Raw genomic sequence first — 22,614 nt, forward strand, 5'->3', positions numbered from 1 at the left:
TTGTTAAAACTGACTGGAAAGCGCTCTAAGGGGGTGCCGTGCGTATGTCGGCGAGCGCCGGCACAGACGGGGCCCATACTTGTATAGTTTAGCTAACTTGTTAAAAATAACTACAAACTTGACATTGGCTAATCATTGTAAAAGCCAGACGAGAGAGAAAAAAAAAAAATATACTCTTTGTACCAAGCGTTGCTAAATGCTAACGTACGTCCATTTGAATTTCACAGTTCCCACGCGCAGGTGACGCCATTTCACACAGATAACGCGGATTTATTTTTAATACTTTTAACAGAAGAGAGAGGTTAATCAATTCATCCCAACAACATACATACAACTACCCTAATATAATCCTACTCTATGCATACAACGTATTGGACACTACAGAGCTTTGAGGTAATTTTTTCAAAATACTAATAATAATTATTGTGATTTAGGAATAACCTCAATGAGGTGAATTAATTCAATAACTAAAAAAAAGTATGAATTGGATAGTATATTGTAATAACAAAATTTTAAGTAAGTGTTTTTCACATGGTAAATATAATATTCTTGTCTCGGTTTAATAGGAAAGATTACAGCATCTATTCTTCATATGAGCAGAAGCATAGCTGATATGGCAGAAGGGTGGCATGTTTTTGTGGTATTAGTTTAGAATTCATTTTACAGATAGACCAACAGAGCACCTACTAAGTACTAATAGCTATAATTACTTAACTGAATAATTGGGACAAACATTTTAAGAATAATTTGAACAAAATCCAAGATGGATCAAGCCAATCAAGCTACCAATGCCAACTACCTCTTAGAACCTAAAAAGGAAATTTTAGATGACCCAGAGACATGCGGTGATAGTAATCTGTCCAAGAACATTGTATCCAAAGAAGATTTATTTAACACTAGTGTACCCTTGGATACTGCAGAGGTAGACCAACAAACTGTCAATATAATGCCGATTAACATTGAAACTGTTCTAAGCAAAGAAATTGCTATGTATCAAAAAGCTCTTAAATCAGAAGATATGGAAACAACTGTTTGTGAAATTGAGCGGATGGGAAGTATTATAAAGACACATATAAAAGTAAGTTTCCTATTTTTTAACTAGGTCATACACTTTTTTAGGGATCCGTACCCTCAAAAGAAAAAATGTAACCCTTATAGGATCACTTTGTTGTCTGTCTGTCTTTCTGTCTGTCCATCCGTCCGTCTGTCCATCTGTCGTGTCTGTCAAGAAAACCTATAGGGTACTTCTTGTTGACTTACAAACATGAAAGGCAAAAAATAATAACTAAAATATGTTCCAATTTTCAAAGTAAGATAACTATACCAAGTGGGGTATTATAATATGAAAGGGCTTTACATGTACATTCTAAAACAGATTTTTATGCATAATAGTTTTTAATTCGTTGTGCAAAATGTCAGAAAAAATACTCAAGTATGGAACCCTTGGTGCACGAGTCTGACTCGCACTTGGCCAGTTTTTTTTCATAGTTTTAGGGTTCTGTTTGGGTTTTCAAAAGGAAAAACGGAACCCTTATAGGATCAAATTGTTGTCTGTCTGTCTGTCTGTCCATCCGTCCGTCCATCTGTCTGTCTGTCTGTCTATCAAGAAACCTATAGGGTACGTCCCTTAACCGAGAATCTAAATTAGGTATTTATAATAGTTTTCGATTTATCATGCACAATGTTGGAATCGAGTCTGACTCGCACTTGGCCGGTTTTTTTCTTCTTCTTCTTCTTCTCTCTGGGTTGGTTTCCGCACTTAAACGTTTCCGTCTGTTGTGCGTGCGTTGCCCCTCCGGTTTTTTTCTTATGATGGGTATCTTATCAGTAATGATCAGTACTATCACCTGTCTTCATGTTTGCTAGCGTTCTGGTTATACCCTGTTTAGATATATTTTGCTTTCAGTGTGAGCCTTCTCAAGCTGAAGCAAGTTTGGACACTAGCAGATCAGTCATTGACAAACGAACAGTTACTTCCTCAAACAAACACAGTTCCAGTACAAGTTCACATGGACAGTAAGTATTATGCGCAAGTATTATGCGCAGTCGAGCGTCAAGTGTTTTGTGATTTAAGTGTTGTTTTTAAAGTAATTTCGCTAGATTATTGTTTACTAGCTGATGCCCGCAGCTTCGCCCGCGTGGATTGGTCAGATCCCCTGCAGCATCAGGATTGAGGAGTTGGAATCCAAATTTTGTATGAAACAATGTCGTAAAGTTCCTCTATCGATTAAAAAAGAAATGACGCAAATCGGTTCAGAAATTTCGGAGATTTTGGTGTACATAGGTAAAAAAACACAACTCCCTTCTTGAAAGTCTGTTGAAAAAGTAGCCTATGTAACACCCTGGTCAATCCTCTACTTGTAAGTGAAAATCCCGTTAAAATCGGTCCAGCCGTTCCGAAGATTAGCCTTTTCAAACAGACTGACAGACAGACAGACGGACAAAAATTTTAAAAACGTGTGATTGAATTATGGTATCGTTCAAATAACCCTATGACCTTAATATGTGGTAGTTATTTCGAAATTACAGACAGACACTCCAATTTTATTTATTAGTATAGATATAGATTAACGAGGTAAGTAAACAATTAATATGTTTTTAAAAAGATTTCACCATAGAACACAACATTTAACTGTTTTCGGACACCGAAATGTTCGTCCAAAATGTTTTGGTAATGTGAAATCGAATGTTATCTTCAGTTTTAATGTTTTTTTACTGTACTATATTTTATTATTCGAAATTAATAAGTTACATTAGCTATTAATCAACCGGAATTAGAAATAAAATGAGCAAAATATGGTTAATTAAGCAAGGATTGCGAATTTCAAAGAGACTTCTCGTAAGTAACGTTTGGCATGGTATAAGGCTTGGGGCACACAGCGTGATCTGGATATCCGGACCGAGTTATGTCACCCGGTAGTTGACACATTTTATGAATCTATATACTAATAAATAAAATTGGAGTGTCTGTCTGTAATCTATATACTAATAAATAAAATTGGAGTGTCTGTCTGTAATTTCGAAATAACTACCTCATATTAAGCTCATATGGTTATTTGAACGATACCATAACTGAATCACACGTTTTTAAAATTTTTGTCTGTCTGTCTGTCTGTCTGTCTGTCTGTCTGTTTGAAAAGGCTAATCTTTGGAACGGCTGAACCGATTTTGACGGGACTTTCACAGGCAAGTAGAGGATTGACCAGGGCGTAAAATAGGCTACTTTTTTAACCGACTTTTAAAAAGGGAGTTGTGTTTTTCTACCTATGTACACCGAAATCTCCGAGATTTCTGAACCGATTTGCGTCATTTCTTTTTTAATCGATAGAGGAACTTTGCGACATTGTTTCATAAAAAATTTGGAGTCCAACTCCTCAATCCTGATGCTGCAGGGGATCTGACCAATCCACGCGGGCGAAGCTGCGGGCATCAGCTAGTAATTTTATAAATTTCAAACCCTTAAAATTATGTTTTTCTTTCAGAAAGGGAAAGCGGGTGCCGCTTACCCCACCTGCCAAAATTCCCCAACCGTGGGAACGTGTTCATGGTCTGTTCTAAACTTTTTTGTTTTGTAGATTATCATATTATTCATCATTCGTATTAGTAAATTATCATTGACTTCTTAAACCCAGAAACGGAAGCTGTGGCGGGCATGGCGAGGCAACGAGGCGAGCCTCCCACCATCACTGAGCCTTTACCGGGTAAGTCTGATGATACGCACACAAATCTGTTTTTGCGCTTGCTCACACAGCACTCTACACTGCACCTACTGTCTTTATTTCAGAAAAGACTAAGGCAGTTACAATTTCTTTCCTCATAACTGTTTCGGAGCCTATAACGGGTAGACTGAAATTATATTTTGCTTTAACGGGGCTATTCGCTGCCGGCCGATTTCGGTCGTAGGTATCTATGTCCAAGTAGGCAAGTATCCAGCCACTAGCGAGCTTACGTCATGCGCAGTGAGACTCCGACACAAATGGATACAACCCACGCGGACGAAATTTTGAGGTTTTGCAAGTAATAAGTATAATAATAATTTTTTTTTTGTAAAAAAATCAGGAGTGAGCAAGCATAGATAGTAATTACCTAACTATAATAAAGACGTAAGATATATAGAAAAAAGTGGCAGCAAAATAGTACGACCTTTATCGTCACGACTCACAACATGGAACTCCGAGTGCTGTTGTAAATTGCACTCTGTTTTTTATATTGCTGATGATTTTGTAATAAAACTCAATTTTGTTTTGAAATTAATAATTTAATGTTAATTTAATAGTTGTGTGTGTTTAATATTGTGATAACATTCCTGACAAATTCTAATACCTAACAGTTAAACTTGGGAAAAATAAATTTTCCATACCCATTGTATGGCGGATTGTAGATGTTGGTGTACTTAATAATTTAGTTGGTGGATTGTTGTGCTTAATAACTCTGTAACACTATCATTGTACCTGCAATCCTACAATTAATCATTTGTATTTGTATTAAACTACACCCATAGTATGAAAATGTCACATTGACCCAGCGGCCATCTTGGATTTCAAAAATAATACCATATTCGTTCTCAACCACCCCGATAACCTTGAAATGTAACCTATAATGCGAAAGGCTGAATTTGTTGTGGGCTCTTCTCAGACTTGGGCGCGTTCGGAACCCTCGTAGCTTTAGTTATAAGTTACGTAATTAATTATCACCACTATATCGTACAAATTTAACAATTTCGACCATCAAAAGGAGTACAATTGTACCTACTTTAAATAAATGATTTTGACTTTGACTTTGAAAGTAACAAATTAGTGCAATAGCCATCTTGGATTTAAAGAACCATCTTGGATTTAAAGAATAATAGCATATATCCGTTTTTAGACACCCCCAAAACCTTGAATATGAGGCCCATAATGTAAAAATTTTTCGGCGGCCATTTTGGATTTCAAAAATAATATGATATTCGTTCTTTGTCACCCCTAAAAAGCTGAAAACGACACCCATAGTGTGAAAATGACAAATGGGAGCGGCGGCCATTTTGGGTTTTTAAAATTATAGCAAATTTTACAGATAACGAAACCGTTTTTTGACGGAATCCTAAAAACCAACCGATAACTAAATGCCAAAATATGTCTCAGCAAATAATTAATTTAATCGACTTAAATCTACTTTTTTTAAACTTGCTATATTTTACTTGTTGTTTTTGCGTGTACGATTTGAAGTTCACGATTCCCGCGTAAAAGTAGAGCTGGCGGCGAGAAGCGTAGTCCCCCTTCGAAGGCCGTCGGCAGAGTGAAAATTCGGCTCGTGCGCTTCCTGTTATATCAGTGAGATTTTGTATCGCAAATCCCCATACGATTTTGTATGGAGAATTTTTGTGGAAATACTTGAAGCGCTTGAATGTTTTTCATTAAATAATGAAAGCACAAAAGTCTCAAATAAGATAGGCCACTTCTACTTCAATTTCTTTCATTTGTAAAAAGGATTTTTGTTTCGTGTTTACTGCAGTAGACAAATCATATTTACGGGAACTTTACAAGGCGTTTTGGTTGATTTTTCGTTATTTTAGCAATGTGTTTCATTTTTTCTTTGGATAAATAAGGTATTTTCGTCAAATCCGAAAGGCTCTCAAAGAAGATCAACCTTTTAAACTTGCTACACTATTTTTTGTTTCTCAAAATATTTCTGTTTAATACGTTAAACAAAGGTAATTCGTGAGCATGTTTAGCGTATAAGACCCTTAACTCACGCAGTACTTTACATTGTACTTTCTTCCAGAAACGGCCGAGGATGACGAAATCATTGAGGGCTCGCCTCCCCATAATCACTCCATGCCATCCATGGATCATGGGTTAGGTAAGAAAGTTAATTATTGTGCTTCGTTTAACACAAAATTCGTAAGACTTATGACTATTATTATTTTAAGGCATCCCGAAAATCCCAATGGAGGAGGGCACACTTCAACCTTGTACTCCTCCAGAAAGTACTTCCTCACTAGGAACGCCGCCTCAAGCGAAGTAAGTTTTTTCTTGCATTAAACAATAAGTTATTATAATAATAACATAGTTATTATATAATAATTAATAATATATTGGTTGTAAACCATTGTAATATTTGGGAGAGAGCGTTATTTATATCGGTTTTGAAAATCAATGAAGTGTCGTCAGCAAATAACACTATCTCACAAATGTCCCTAGCGTAGTAAGAAAGATCATTTATATAAATTAAAAATAAAAGATAGGTATCGAGACCTGGGGCACACCCATTAGTAAGGAAAAGCGCCAGAAGAATCTGTACCGTTAATATTTTCTTTTCGGATACTTTTCTGCCAATAAGATTTCAATAAACTTGATGAATCCTTTGAAACACTGCACCGTAATGTTCTAACTTGGAGAGCAAGATTTCATGATCGACACAGTCGGACGAGTCACACTTTTTAGAGAAACAAAATACATGTTTACTTTCTTGTTATTGACAGGAAACGGAAGTTACTATTCACGCCGTCCACAGGGATAATTCCGGCATTGGAGGCGCCTGTTAACCCTGTGGCGGTCCAGATAGAGTTTTTGGAATTTGCACCTGGTTAGTATTATATTTTTAAGTTTTTTTGAAGTGGTTATGGACATTGAACTAACATTTTTAAAATGTTTCAGAGTCTACCACTTCAGCAATGCCAGGATCTGGAAGAAGTGCCGCATCATACGAGATCGGTTAGTTACAAAATTTAAAATTTGATTGTTTTATGTGCTGCCTCTGTTATGTAAATAAAAAATATATAATTGCAGGAGTCGACGGTAATGTCGATGAGGAAATTGACGACAACGTTGGAAGCGACATTGACGAAGACGCTGACGTCGATGACCTCATCGACATTTCAGTGCGGCAGCGGAACGTCTTCGAATTCCCCACGGAGTTCGATGGTTCCGAGGATCCTGGCCTTGTGGAAGCGGTGCACGAACTGGACGCTGAAAATGATGTTCGTCTTCGGGCTCTGACTGAGTCCGAAGACTTCCTTAACTTTGATTGGCGGGGCAATGCTGATAACTTCAAAGGAGTTAGGGAAGAGTTTATCGGGCCCTCTGGCCCAACTTTTGATATCTCTGGGCTAACTCCTTTGGAGATATTTGAACAAATTTGGGATACCAATATCGTAGCTCACATTGTCCGCGAAACCAACAAATATGGGCGCCAATTGCAGCTTAATAATGCCTCAAAGCTCAGCTCCAGATTAAGTCGGTGGAAAGACACCACAGAAGACGAAATCTGGACGTTTTTTGGTATTATTATGCTGCAATCTCTCGTTGTAAACAATGTTGAGCGGGAATACTGGTATCCCAAATTGGAAGAGCTCCGAGTTGGGAATTTCGGGGAGCTCATGGGTTACAACCGCTTCCTACTTTTAAAAAGATGTCTACACTTCGTAGACAACACCTCCTTGCCCGCTCATACCAACAAACTCCACAAAATCATGCCGGTAATTGAGCATCTCAATCAAAAATTCAGCTCTTTATACCTGCCTGAGCAAAATGTGGCAATTGACGAGTCGCTCCTTTTATGGAAAGGGCGACTCTCGTTCGCACAGTTGATTGCCACAAAACGGGCTAGGGTCGGTATAAAGAGCTATGAATTGTGCGAGTCAAGAACCGGCTATCTGTGGAACATGGAGGTGTATACGGGCAAGGCGCACGTCCACGCGCCGCAAGACGCACCACAAGAAGCGGATGTAACCCGTGAGGTTGAGGATGAGCGGGGGAGTGCCACGTCTCAAATTGTACTTACTCTGATGAGACCCTTGTTCAATAGAGGCCATACTCTGGTTATGGATAATTTTTATAACGCGCCTCTTTTGTCAAGGCTTTTAAAGGCTAAATACAAAACCGATACGATGGGCACTCTTCGGCTGAACAGGGACTTTGTCCCTGAGTCCCTAAAAGGGAAGAATAAAAATAATATGAAGGCGGGAGAGGTTTGTTTTAGCACAACCAAAGATTTGAGTGTGGTTGTGTGGATGGATAAGAACGTGGTGGCCATGCTCTCTACGTATCACGACATCAAGGTCGGCGGAAAAGAAAAGTACGGCTACTTCAGGTACAAGCCTGAAGTAGTCTTGGACTATAACCTCTCCATGGGCGGCATAGATCATAAAGATCAAATGCTTCACGCCTACCCCGTGGAGAGGGTGCGCAACATGGTCTGGTACAAAAAACTTTTCCGCCGACTTTTGAACGTCTCGATACACAATGCGTACGTAATCTATACACACGACCACACTCAAATCGGAAATAGGGATTTCCGATTGCAGTTGGCACATCAAATACTGCAGAAGCACAAACCAACAGCCGTGCCTCGACCACCAGCGCGACCACCAGCGCAACCAGCCACGCCGCCAGAAATGCATTTGCCATTAAAAAATGTGCGAGCGCAGCGATGCAAGTTGTGCCACGCTGCCAAAGTGCGCCGAACGACGGTGTGGAGGTGTGGCACCTGTGACGTCAACTTATGCATTGAGGGATGCTACAGTGCTTACCACACAAGCAATAGGTACATTAAGTGATGATGCAGTCTAAGATGGCGGCGGGCTAACCTGGAAGGGGCACGGCAGTGTTGTGCTTCAACTTGTAATGCGGTAATTCTTACATTCCTCATTTTAATTGCATTCTTATAGAGAATTGTTAAAATAACCTCTAATTCTTTGTTTACCTTTTCGAATGTCAGTTGTCATTTTTCCAAAATGTAACTCTTTTTAGTGAAAATTTAAACCTCTCTCGCCATTAGGAGTAAAATATTAATCATTTTCCAACAAGAAAATGATTAAAATTTTAACCCAAAATTTTCTTCTTGCAGCTCTTCCCTCCTTGCTCCGCCGTTTTGACAATTTGTGATAATTTTCTTAATTTATTGTCATGATCTCGTGAGTGGCCATGTGGCTCAGTTTACTCTAAGTATTTTTTAACTTTAAATTTTTGTAATGAGTATCCTATATATAAATTAAGATAAGGCGAAGAACGAAGGGACGTTATTATATATTTTCGTATTTTTTTTTGTAGATAAAACATCTGATAAAATTCTGGAAACTTCATAAATTTATTTTAAATTCTAAATATAATTCTTTGATTTTATTCACCAATATATTACATTTGTCGGCTCGAACAGAGAGACCACGGCTAGGTAGGCCAAATCCCTGCCTTGAGATTAAAAGTTCAAGCTTCGGCAAGACTATCCGAGCGTATTTATATCCGGCTGGCTGGCGCCCGAAGGTTTTCTTGTATTTTAGGGGAAGACCATCCTCCTCCCCTTTCTATTTTGTCAGCTGGAAGAAAGAATTCATATTTTTTATTAACTTAACTTAATTTACATTACCATTCTTTAATTTTAACAACAACTTTTTTTTTAAATTTTTCACCTGCCTATTGGGGTGAAAAATTATTTCTTACAAACTTTTTATACAGAAAGACTTTTTTTTTTTGGTGGTTCTGTATCGTTAATAGATAATACATATTTCCACTAATAAATTTGTACTTTTTTTTGAAAAAAAAAATTTTTTAATGGTCATACTACAGTTTTACGATAATATCCACCCAAACTACTCACCAACATAATTAACTTTCACGGTCGAGGTAAATCTCTAAAAAAAAAAATTAAAAAATATTTTCACGATTCCGGATATAAGAATTTTTTTTAAATCTGTTGTAGAATCACCTCAAGATAGTTTTTAAGTCACCGGCCCGGCTGTAATTGTGACTGTGTGTGTGACGAACAGTAGAGTAATTTCCGGATCACGCACTCAGTGTGTACCTACCCTTTACGCCCAACATCTGGTGATAAATTTTTTGTTTATTGTTGGTCCTAAGTTTTTGTACGTTACAATGTACAATTAGTGTGCCACGTTTTTGGAAAGGGCATTAAATTTACTTTAATGTATAGTAATTTTTTAAGTAAATGTTGTATTGTATAGCATGTAGAACAAAAAATCTGATAAGCGAAAATGATTTCATTGTGTAAATGGGAACTGTTGCACTAATTTTCATATTTCTAGTTATTGGTGGATGCTATTGCCAAGATTTTTGTTAACTTTGAAAGAATATTAGACTAGTTGTATTGTATCACTTACAAATTAGACCGAGAACTGGTATTTGTGAATCTTAGACTCTCTAAGTTTAAAACCAATTACGCCTGGCGGCGCCAGATTATTGTACAGAATCAAAGTGCTATAAATAAATATTTTTGTATAGACAAGTGTATATTTTTATTCATCCGTTGATATGTCCGTGTCAAGTAGCACTTGACAAGGGCAGGTGGGTCTGAAATGCCCATGTCAACTACTAGTGGTTGACATGGGACGGCGCTCTTGAGAAGCCGCGATTGATTTTACCTACCTTTACAGCGTATTTCTTATCCTTGATTGACGGCATTCCCAATAATTTTATTTGTCTACCAAATTAGAATATTTTCTTTTTGCTGTCGACAACGCACGACCACGGCCTTTGTATTGAATCTCAATCAAGACGATAGCACTAAGCACAATCTTGTTTCTTTCTTTTTAGTTTATTTTACTTGTACCAAGTCGGGTTCAAGTTGCCTCATTTTTTCCGTATTCGGGTTATTGTTTTTTTTTTTCAACTTTTTTTTTTTTGGTGTTTTTTTTTTTTTTGTTAAAACTGACTGGAAAGCGCTCTAAGGGGGTGCCGAGTGTATGTCGGTGATCGGCGGCACAGACGGGGTCCATACTTGTATAGTTTAACTAACTTGTTACCTACAAATAACTACAAACTTGACATTGGTTAATCTTTGTAAAGCTAGACGAGAGAGAAAAAAAAAACTACCTGGCTTAAAAGTGCTTAGAACCCAGAGCCGTAAAACCAGTTATTAAAAAAAAATAACCATATTTTTACTTTATCAATAATCTAACTTTATTGCAAACAGCTAAAAGGACTTCGTCTGTGATGGCGTTTGCTGGCGCGCGTGCTGTGCTTGTTTGGAGTCTTTTTTTTGTTAAGAGTGGATGGTTTTTGTGTTAGTTGGTGTTTTTTGGTGGTGGAAATGACTGAGAAGCGCTCTAAAGGGGCGCCGCGCGTATGTCGGTGGGCGCCGGCGCAGACGGAGTCCATACTTGTATAGATTCAATAACTTGAAAATAACTACAAACTTGACATTGGCTAATCAGAGTAAAGCTAGATTTAAAGAAGAAAAAAAAAACAGCTAAAAGGGCTTCGTCTGTGGTGGCGTTTGCTGGCGCGCGTGTTGTGACTTTTTGGAGTGTTTTTTTATTAGAAGTGGCTGGTTTCTGTGTTCTGCTGGTGTTTATTGCTGGTGGAACTGACTGGGAAGCGCTCTAAAGGGGTGCCGCGCGTATGTCGGCGCCGCCGGCACAGACGAAGTCCATACTTATACATATATAGTTTCCCTAACTTGTAAATAACTACAAACTTGACATTGGCTAATCAGTGTAAAGCCAGACGAGAGAAAAAAAAAAACAGCTAGAAATAAATAGTCGTAAATAAAACTATAGAGATATTCTTGTCCCAGGAAATCGCAGTGGCCAGTGAACATCATATACAGGAGATTTTGAAGCGTCCAAAATCGATGTTAACATATAGGAATGGTGCAGATGTTATGCAAAATTCTCCGATAAGAGGTTACAAGTGTAAATTAAAAATTTATATCACCCCCGACAAGTAATGGTTACAGTAACTAGAAAAGAGCTGATAACTTTCAAACGGCTGAACCGATTTTCTTGGATCATAGCTAAGAACACTCGATCAAGCCACCTTTCAAACAAAAATAACTAAATTAAAATCGGTTCATTAGTTTAGGAGCTACGATGCCACAGACAGATACACACGTCAAACTTATAACACTTTGGGTCGGGAGTCAAAAAAAGGGACCAACAGAAGTAGGTATTCGATATTCCGAGTTATGCATGTGATTAAAAGGTGGATGGATTGCGTGAAAGAGGATATGCGTGTAAAAGGGGTGGATGCGTTGGTTGACAAGCGGGTGGAACATGTGCCGAGTTGCCGACCCCACATAGCGTGGCGTGGGACAAGATCTAAACTCTAAAGGAAGAATACGAAGAAAAATAAAATTACAGGGGCTCTTAAAGATATGTGAATTTTTAAGACCGCGTAACATTGAAACCGAATATTTTAACGGAAATCCGGAAAACCACAGGCATAGATATAAAATAATATTAGGTAAACATTAATAATTATAAATTATAATTACTATTAGTTATACCTAGTCGTCAAAAAGACCACCCCGGCATAGATATAAAATAATATTAGGTAAACATTAATAATTATAAATTATAATTACTATTAGTTATACCTAGTCATCAAAAAGCCCACCCCGGCATAGATATAAAATAATATTAGGTAAACATTAATAATTATAAATTATAATTACTATTAGTTATACCTAGTCGTCAAAAAGACCACCCCTGCTTGACCAAAAGTGCCCATCAAGCTGGCAGCATTGCCCCGCTGAATATTATATATCAGAAAAATAAATGGTTTTATATCTGAAAGTATTGTGTTCACATTGAAAAAATGTTTTAGATAGTACTTAAAGACTTATCTACACTGATTATTATTATTAGAATTGAATAAGTATTTGTTTTTTTACAGAAATAGCGCAGGGATACAACTAATAAATATAATAATTAGAATAATAAGTCAAACGAAAAACTAAGATGGAACAAGACGGTGACCAAATGAAAACTGAAACAATTTTAAGCAAAGAAATTGCTGAATTACAAAAAGCCCTTAAGTCAGAAGTTATGGAAACAATTAGTGTTTGTAACACTGATGTATGTATGCCATGTTTGCTTTCTCCTGATGATTACATAGTTCAAATTCAAATTACAGTGGACCCCCGGTAATCCGACAAATGTTTTGCAGGGCAGTGTCGGACTATCGAATTTGTCGGATTATAGAGTACTGCCTAAGACCCTAGTCAGGCGTTTTTTACTAAAGAGTACCTTGTAATCCGACAAATTAAAGATCCAACGATAATATTCTATATGTCAAAAGTAAACCACATCACATCACACTAATATTATAAAGGGTAAAGTTTGTGTGCATAAAATATGTTCCAATTTTCAAAGTAAGATAACTATACCAAGTGGGGTATTATAATATGAAAGGGCTTTACATGTACATTCTAAAACAGATTTTTATGCATAATAGTTTTTAATTCGTTGTGCAAAATGTCAGAAAAAATACTCAAGTATGGAACCCTTGGTGCACGAGTCTGACTCGCACTTGGCCAGTTTTTTTTCATAGTTTTAGGGTTCTGTTTGGGTTTTCAAAAGGAAAAACGGAACCCTTATAGGATCAAATTGTTGTCTGTCTGTCTGTCTGTCCATCCGTCCGTCCATCTGTCTGTCTGTCTGTCTATCAAGAAACCTATAGGGTACGTCCCTTAACCGAGAATCTAAATTAGGTATTTATAATAGTTTTCGATTTATCATGCACAATGTTGGAATCGAGTCTGACTCGCACTTGGCCGGTTTTTTTCTTCTTCTTCTTCTTCTCTCTGGGTTGGTTTCCGCACTTAAACGTTTCCGTCTGTTGTGCGTGCGTTGCCCCTCCGGTTTTTTTCTTATGATGGGTATCTTATCAGTAATGATCAGTACTATCACCTGTCTTCATGTTTGCTAGCGTTCTGGTTATACCCTGTTTAGATATATTTTGCTTTCAGTGTGAGCCTTCTCAAGCTGAAGCAAGTTTGGACACTAGCAGATCAGTCATTGACAAACGAACAGTTACTTCCTCAAACAAACACAGTTCCAGTACAAGTTCACATGGACAGTAAGTATTATGCGCAAGTATTATGCGCAGTCGAGCGTCAAGTGTTTTGTGATTTAAGTGTTGTTTTTAAAGTAATTTCGCTAGATTATTGTTTACTAGCTGATGCCCGCAGCTTCGCCCGCGTGGATTGGTCAGATCCCCTGCAGCATCAGGATTGAGGAGTTGGAATCCAAATTTTGTATGAAACAATGTCGTAAAGTTCCTCTATCGATTAAAAAAGAAATGACGCAAATCGGTTCAGAAATTTCGGAGATTTTGGTGTACATAGGTAAAAAAACACAACTCCCTTCTTGAAAGTCTGTTGAAAAAGTAGCCTATGTAACACCCTGGTCAATCCTCTACTTGTAAGTGAAAATCCCGTTAAAATCGGTCCAGCCGTTCCGAAGATTAGCCTTTTCAAACAGACTGACAGACAGACAGACGGACAAAAATTTTAAAAACGTGTGATTGAATTATGGTATCGTTCAAATAACCCTATGACCTTAATATGTGGTAGTTATTTCGAAATTACAGACAGACACTCCAATTTTATTTATTAGTATAGATATAGATTAACGAGGTAAGTAAACAATTAATATGTTTTTAAAAAGATTTCACCATAGAACACAACATTTAACTGTTTTCGGACACCGAAATGTTCGTCCAAAATGTTTTGGTAATGTGAAATCGAATGTTATCTTCAGTTTTAATGTTTTTTTACTGTACTATATTTTATTATTCGAAATTAATAAGTTACATTAGCTATTAATCAACCGGAATTAGAAATAAAATGAGCAAAATATGGTTAATTAAGCAAGGATTGCGAATTTCAAAGAGACTTCTCGTAAGTAACGTTTGGCATGGTATAAGGCTTGGGGCACACAGCGTGATCTGGATATCCGGACCGAGTTATGTCACCCGGTAGTTGACACATTTTATGAATCTATATACTAATAAATAAAATTGGAGTGTCTGTCTGTAATCTATATACTAATAAATAAAATTGGAGTGTCTGTCTGTAATTTCGAAATAACTACCTCATATTAAGCTCATATGGTTATTTGAACGATACCATAACTGAATCACACGTTTTTAAAATTTTTGTCTGTCTGTCTGTCTGTCTGTCTGTCTGTCTGTTTGAAAAGGCTAATCTTTGGAACGGCTGAACCGATTTTGACGGGACTTTCACAGGCAAGTAGAGGATTGACCAGGGCGTAAAATAGGCTACTTTTTTAACCGACTTTTAAAAAGGGAGTTGTGTTTTTCTACCTATGTACACCGAAATCTCCGAGATTTCTGAACCGATTTGCGTCATTTCTTTTTTAATCGATAGAGGAACTTTGCGACATTGTTTCATAAAAAATTTGGAGTCCAACTCCTCAATCCTGATGCTGCAGGGGATCTGACCAATCCACGCGGGCGAAGCTGCGGGCATCAGCTAGTAATTTTATAAATTTCAAACCCTTAAAATTATGTTTTTCTTTCAGAAAGGGAAAGCGGGTGCCGCTTACCCCACCTGCCAAAATTCCCCAACCGTGGGAACGTGTTCATGGTCTGTTCTAAACTTTTTTGTTTTGTAGATTATCATATTATTCATCATTCGTATTAGTAAATTATCATTGACTTCTTAAACCCAGAAACGGAAGCTGTGGCGGGCATGGCGAGGCAACGAGGCGAGCCTCCCACCATCACTGAGCCTTTACCGGGTAAGTCTGATGATACGCACACAAATCTGTTTTTGCGCTTGCTCACACAGCACTCTACACTGCACCTACTGTCTTTATTTCAGAAAAGACTAAGGCAGTTACAATTTCTTTCCTCATAACTGTTTCGGAGCCTATAACGGGTAGACTGAAATTATATTTTGCTTTAACGGGGCTATTCGCTGCCGGCCGATTTCGGTCGTAGGTATCTATGTCCAAGTAGGCAAGTATCCAGCCACTAGCGAGCTTACGTCATGCGCAGTGAGACTCCGACACAAATGGATACAACCCACGCGGACGAAATTTTGAGGTTTTGCAAGTAATAAGTATAATAATAATTTTTTTTTTGTAAAAAAATCAGGAGTGAGCAAGCATAGATAGTAATTACCTAACTATAATAAAGACGTAAGATATATAGAAAAAAGTGGCAGCAAAATAGTACGACCTTTATCGTCACGACTCACAACATGGAACTCCGAGTGCTGTTGTAAATTGCACTCTGTTTTTTATATTGCTGATGATTTTGTAATAAAACTCAATTTTGTTTTGAAATTAATAATTTAATGTTAATTTAATAGTTGTGTGTGTTTAATATTGTGATAACATTCCTGACAAATTCTAATACCTAACAGTTAAACTTGGGAAAAATAAATTTTCCATACCCATTGTATGGCGGATTGTAGATGTTGGTGTACTTAATAATTTAGTTGGTGGATTGTTGTGCTTAATAACTCTGTAACACTATCATTGTACCTGCAATCCTACAATTAATCATTTGTATTTGTATTAAACTACACCCATAGTATGAAAATGTCACATTGACCCAGCGGCCATCTTGGATTTCAAAAATAATACCATATTCGTTCTCAACCACCCCGATAACCTTGAAATGTAACCTATAATGCGAAAGGCTGAATTTGTTGTGGGCTCTTCTCAGACTTGGGCGCGTTCGGAACCCTCGTAGCTTTAGTTATAAGTTACGTAATTAATTATCACCACTATATCGTACAAATTTAACAATTTCGACCATCAAAAGGAGTACAATTGTACCTACTTTAAATAAATGATTTTGACTTTGACTTTGAAAGTAACAAATTAGTGCAATAGCCATCTTGGATTTAAAGAACCATCTTGGATTTAAAGAATAATAGCATATATCCGTTTTTAGACACCCCCAAAACCTTGAATATGAGGCCCATAATGTAAAAATTTTTCGGCGGCCATTTTGGATTTCAAAAATAATATGATATTCGTTCTTTGTCACCCCTAAAAAGCTGAAAACGACACCCATAGTGTGAAAATGACAAATGGGAGCGGCGGCCATTTTGGGTTTTTAAAATTATAGCAAATTTTACAGATAACGAAACCGTTTTTTGACGGAATCCTAAAAACCAACCGATAACTAAATGCCAAAATATGTCTCAGCAAATAATTAATTTAATCGACTTAAATCTACTTTTTTTAAACTTGCTATATTTTACTTGTTGTTTTTGCGTGTACGATTTGAAGTTCACGATTCCCGCGTAAAAGTAGAGCTGGCGGCGAGAAGCGTAGTCCCCCTTCGAAGGCCGTCGGCAGAGTGAAAATTCGGCTCGTGCGCTTCCTGTTATATCAGTGAGATTTTGTATCGCAAATCCCCATACGATTTTGTATGGAGAATTTTTGTGGAAATACTTGAAGCGCTTGAATGTTTTTCATTAAATAATGAAAGCACAAAAGTCTCAAATAAGATAGGCCACTTCTACTTCAATTTCTTTCATTTGTAAAAAGGATTTTTGTTTCGTGTTTACTGCAGTAGACAAATCATATTTACGGGAACTTTACAAGGCGTTTTGGTTGATTTTTCGTTATTTTAGCAATGTGTTTCATTTTTTCTTTGGATAAATAAGGTATTTTCGTCAAATCCGAAAGGCTCTCAAAGAAGATCAACCTTTTAAACTTGCTACACTATTTTTTGTTTCTCAAAATATTTCTGTTTAATACGTTAAACAAAGGTAATTCGTGAGCATGTTTAGCGTATAAGACCCTTAACTCACGCAGTACTTTACATTGTACTTTCTTCCAGAAACGGCCGAGGATGACGAAATCATTGAGGGCTCGCCTCCCCATAATCACTCCATGCCATCCATGGATCATGGGTTAGGTAAGAAAGTTAATTATTGTGCTTCGTTTAACACAAAATTCGTAAGACTTATGACTATTATTATTTTAAGGCATCCCGAAAATCCCAATGGAGGAGGGCACACTTCAACCTTGTACTCCTCCAGAAAGTACTTCCTCACTAGGAACGCCGCCTCAAGCGAAGTAAGTTTTTTCTTGCATTAAACAATAAGTTATTATAATAATAACATAGTTATTATATAATAATTAATAATATATTGGTTGTAAACCATTGTAATATTTGGGAGAGAGCGTTATTTATATCGGTTTTGAAAATCAATGAAGTGTCGTCAGCAAATAACACTATCTCACAAATGTCCCTAGCGTAGTAAGAAAGATCATTTATATAAATTAAAAATAAAAGATAGGTATCGAGACCTGGGGCACACCCATTAGTAAGGAAAAGCGCCAGAAGAATCTGTACCGTTAATATTTTCTTTTCGGATACTTTTCTGCCAATAAGATTTCAATAAACTTGATGAATCCTTTGAAACACTGCACCGTAATGTTCTAACTTGGAGAGCAAGATTTCATGATCGACACAGTCGGACGAGTCACACTTTTTAGAGAAACAAAATACATGTTTACTTTCTTGTTATTGACAGGAAACGGAAGTTACTATTCACGCCGTCCACAGGGATAATTCCGGCATTGGAGGCGCCTGTTAACCCTGTGGCGGTCCAGATAGAGTTTTTGGAATTTGCACCTGGTTAGTATTATATTTTTAAGTTTTTTTGAAGTGGTTATGGACATTGAACTAACATTTTTAAAATGTTTCAGAGTCTACCACTTCAGCAATGCCAGGATCTGGAAGAAGTGCCGCATCATACGAGATCGGTTAGTTACAAAATTTAAAATTTGATTGTTTTATGTGCTGCCTCTGTTATGTAAATAAAAAATATATAATTGCAGGAGTCGACGGTAATGTCGATGAGGAAATTGACGACAACGTTGGAAGCGACATTGACGAAGACGCTGACGTCGATGACCTCATCGACATTTCAGTGCGGCAGCGGAACGTCTTCGAATTCCCCACGGAGTTCGATGGTTCCGAGGATCCTGGCCTTGTGGAAGCGGTGCACGAACTGGACGCTGAAAATGATGTTCGTCTTCGGGCTCTGACTGAGTCCGAAGACTTCCTTAACTTTGATTGGCGGGGCAATGCTGATAACTTCAAAGGAGTTAGGGAAGAGTTTATCGGGCCCTCTGGCCCAACTTTTGATATCTCTGGGCTAACTCCTTTGGAGATATTTGAACAAATTTGGGATACCAATATCGTAGCTCACATTGTCCGCGAAACCAACAAATATGGGCGCCAATTGCAGCTTAATAATGCCTCAAAGCTCAGCTCCAGATTAAGTCGGTGGAAAGACACCACAGAAGACGAAATCTGGACGTTTTTTGGTATTATTATGCTGCAATCTCTCGTTGTAAACAATGTTGAGCGGGAATACTGGTATCCCAAATTGGAAGAGCTCCGAGTTGGGAATTTCGGGGAGCTCATGGGTTACAACCGCTTCCTACTTTTAAAAAGATGTCTACACTTCGTAGACAACACCTCCTTGCCCGCTCATACCAACAAACTCCACAAAATCATGCCGGTAATTGAGCATCTCAATCAAAAATTCAGCTCTTTATACCTGCCTGAGCAAAATGTGGCAATTGACGAGTCGCTCCTTTTATGGAAAGGGCGACTCTCGTTCGCACAGTTGATTGCCACAAAACGGGCTAGGGTCGGTATAAAGAGCTATGAATTGTGCGAGTCAAGAACCGGCTATCTGTGGAACATGGAGGTGTATACGGGCAAGGCGCACGTCCACGCGCCGCAAGACGCACCACAAGAAGCGGATGTAACCCGTGAGGTTGAGGATGAGCGGGGGAGTGCCACGTCTCAAATTGTACTTACTCTGATGAGACCCTTGTTCAATAGAGGCCATACTCTGGTTATGGATAATTTTTATAACGCGCCTCTTTTGTCAAGGCTTTTAAAGGCTAAATACAAAACCGATACGATGGGCACTCTTCGGCTGAACAGGGACTTTGTCCCTGAGTCCCTAAAAGGGAAGAATAAAAATAATATGAAGGCGGGAGAGGTTTGTTTTAGCACAACCAAAGATTTGAGTGTGGTTGTGTGGATGGATAAGAACGTGGTGGCCATGCTCTCTACGTATCACGACATCAAGGTCGGCGGAAAAGAAAAGTACGGCTACTTCAGGTACAAGCCTGAAGTAGTCTTGGACTATAACCTCTCCATGGGCGGCATAGATCATAAAGATCAAATGCTTCACGCCTACCCCGTGGAGAGGGTGCGCAACATGGTCTGGTACAAAAAACTTTTCCGCCGACTTTTGAACGTCTCGATACACAATGCGTACGTAATCTATACACACGACCACACTCAAATCGGAAATAGGGATTTCCGATTGCAGTTGGCACATCAAATACTGCAGAAGCACAAACCAACAGCCGTGCCTCGACCACCAGCGCGACCACCAGCGCAACCAGCCACGCCGCCAGAAATGCATTTGCCATTAAAAAATGTGCGAGCGCAGCGATGCAAGTTGTGCCACGCTGCCAAAGTGCGCCGAACGACGGTGTGGAGGTGTGGCACCTGTGACGTCAACTTATGCATTGAGGGATGCTACAGTGCTTACCACACAAGCAATAGGTACATTAAGTGATGATGCAGTCTAAGATGGCGGCGGGCTAACCTGGAAGGGGCACGGCAGTGTTGTGCTTCAACTTGTAATGCGGTAATTCTTACATTCCTCATTTTAATTGCATTCTTATAGAGAATTGTTAAAATAACCTCTAATTCTTTGTTTACCTTTTCGAATGTCAGTTGTCATTTTTCCAAAATGTAACTCTTTTTAGTGAAAATTTAAACCTCTCTCGCCATTAGGAGTAAAATATTAATCATTTTCCAACAAGAAAATGATTAAAATTTTAACCCAAAATTTTCTTCTTGCAGCTCTTCCCTCCTTGCTCCGCCGTTTTGACAATTTGTGATAATTTTCTTAATTTATTGTCATGATCTCGTGAGTGGCCATGTGGCTCAGTTTACTCTAAGTATTTTTTAACTTTAAATTTTTGTAATGAGTATCCTATATATAAATTAAGATAAGGCGAAGAACGAAGGGACGTTATTATATATTTTCGTATTTTTTTTTGTAGATAAAACATCTGATAAAATTCTGGAAACTTCATAAATTTATTTTAAATTCTAAATATAATTCTTTGATTTTATTCACCAATATATTACATTTGTCGGCTCGAACAGAGAGACCACGGCTAGGTAGGCCAAATCCCTGCCTTGAGATTAAAAGTTCAAGCTTCGGCAAGACTATCCGAGCGTATTTATATCCGGCTGGCTGGCGCCCGAAGGTTTTCTTGTATTTTAGGGGAAGACCATCCTCCTCCCCTTTCTATTTTGTCAGCTGGAAGAAAGAATTCATATTTTTTATTAACTTAACTTAATTTACATTACCATTCTTTAATTTTAACAACAACTTTTTTTTTAAATTTTTCACCTGCCTATTGGGGTGAAAAATTATTTCTTACAAACTTTTTATACAGAAAGACTTTTTTTTTTTGGTGGTTCTGTATCGTTAATAGATAATACATATTTCCACTAATAAATTTGTACTTTTTTTTGAAAAAAAAAATTTTTTAATGGTCATACTACAGTTTTACGATAATATCCACCCAAACTACTCACCAACATAATTAACTTTCACGGTCGAGGTAAATCTCTAAAAAAAAAAATTAAAAAATATTTTCACGATTCCGGATATAAGAATTTTTTTTAAATCTGTTGTAGAATCACCTCAAGATAGTTTTTAAGTCACCGGCCCGGCTGTAATTGTGACTGTGTGTGTGACGAACAGTAGAGTAATTTCCGGATCACGCACTCAGTGTGTACCTACCCTTTACGCCCAACATCTGGTGATAAATTTTTTGTTTATTGTTGGTCCTAAGTTTTTGTACGTTACAATGTACAATTAGTGTGCCACGTTTTTGGAAAGGGCATTAAATTTACTTTAATGTATAGTAATTTTTTAAGTAAATGTTGTATTGTATAGCATGTAGAACAAAAAATCTGATAAGCGAAAATGATTTCATTGTGTAAATGGGAACTGTTGCACTAATTTTCATATTTCTAGTTATTGGTGGATGCTATTGCCAAGATTTTTGTTAACTTTGAAAGAATATTAGACTAGTTGTATTGTATCACTTACAAATTAGACCGAGAACTGGTATTTGTGAATCTTAGACTCTCTAAGTTTAAAACCAATTACGCCTGGCGGCGCCAGATTATTGTACAGAATCAAAGTGCTATAAATAAATATTTTTGTATAGACAAGTGTATATTTTTATTCATCCGTTGATATGTCCGTGTCAAGTAGCACTTGACAAGGGCAGGTGGGTCTGAAATGCCCATGTCAACTACTAGTGGTTGACATGGGACGGCGCTCTTGAGAAGCCGCGATTGATTTTACCTACCTTTACAGCGTATTTCTTATCCTTGATTGACGGCATTCCCAATAATTTTATTTGTCTACCAAATTAGAATATTTTCTTTTTGCTGTCGACAACGCACGACCACGGCCTTTGTATTGAATCTCAATCAAGACGATAGCACTAAGCACAATCTTGTTTCTTTCTTTTTAGTTTATTTTACTTGTACCAAGTCGGGTTCAAGTTGCCTCATTTTTTCCGTATTCGGGTTATTGTTTTTTTTTTTCAACTTTTTTTTTTTTGGTGTTTTTTTTTTTTTTGTTAAAACTGACTGGAAAGCGCTCTAAGGGGGTGCCGAGTGTATGTCGGTGATCGGCGGCACAGACGGGGTCCATACTTGTATAGTTTAACTAACTTGTTACCTACAAATAACTACAAACTTGACATTGGTTAATCTTTGTAAAGCTAGACGAGAGAGAAAAAAAAAACTACCTGGCTTAAAAGTGCTTAGAACCCAG

At 37.6% G+C, this 22,614-nt stretch overlaps 1 protein-coding gene across 2 annotated transcripts; it reads left to right on the forward strand.

The window, feature by feature from the left end:
* The first annotated feature begins 356 nt into the window (after positions 1-356).
* Positions 357-21,164, forward strand: LOC123879554 (piggyBac transposable element-derived protein 4-like). 2 transcript variants are annotated; one of them, XM_045927322.1, is made up of 11 exons: positions 357-393; positions 667-1,078; positions 1,907-2,016; positions 3,483-3,547; positions 3,633-3,701; positions 5,764-5,841; positions 17,544-17,621; positions 17,692-17,782; positions 18,244-18,347; positions 18,419-18,475; positions 18,551-21,164. In XM_045927322.1, the coding sequence occupies exons 2-11, from the start codon at positions 764-766 to the stop codon at positions 20,317-20,319; spliced, it is 2,736 nt and encodes a 911-aa protein (XP_045783278.1). In that variant the 5' UTR covers positions 357-393; positions 667-763; the 3' UTR covers positions 20,320-21,164. The 2 variants fall into 2 exon arrangements, with proteins under 2 accessions (XP_045783278.1, XP_045783279.1); XM_045927323.1 differs by having other exon boundaries at positions 358-393; positions 567-1,078.
* Positions 21,165-22,614: the final 1,450 nt, after the last annotated feature.

The sequence above is a fragment of the Maniola jurtina genome, chromosome 28 (assembly GCF_905333055.1).
Source record: "Maniola jurtina chromosome 28, ilManJurt1.1, whole genome shotgun sequence".
NCBI classification, from domain to species: Eukaryota; Metazoa; Arthropoda; class Insecta; order Lepidoptera; family Nymphalidae; genus Maniola; species Maniola jurtina.

Excerpts from the sequence above, each read along its gene's own strand:
- LOC123879554 (XM_045927322.1), top strand. The coding sequence starts at position 764 with ATGGATCAAGCCAATCAAGCTACCAATGCCAACTACCTCTTAGAACCT. Across the intron at positions 2,017-3,482 it reads AGTACAAGTTCACATGGACA|AAAGGGAAAGCGGGTGCCGC; the intron begins GTAAGTATTATG and ends TTTTTCTTTCAG. Across the intron at positions 17,622-17,691 it reads ATCCATGGATCATGGGTTAG|GCATCCCGAAAATCCCAATG; the intron begins GTAAGAAAGTTA and ends TATTATTTTAAG.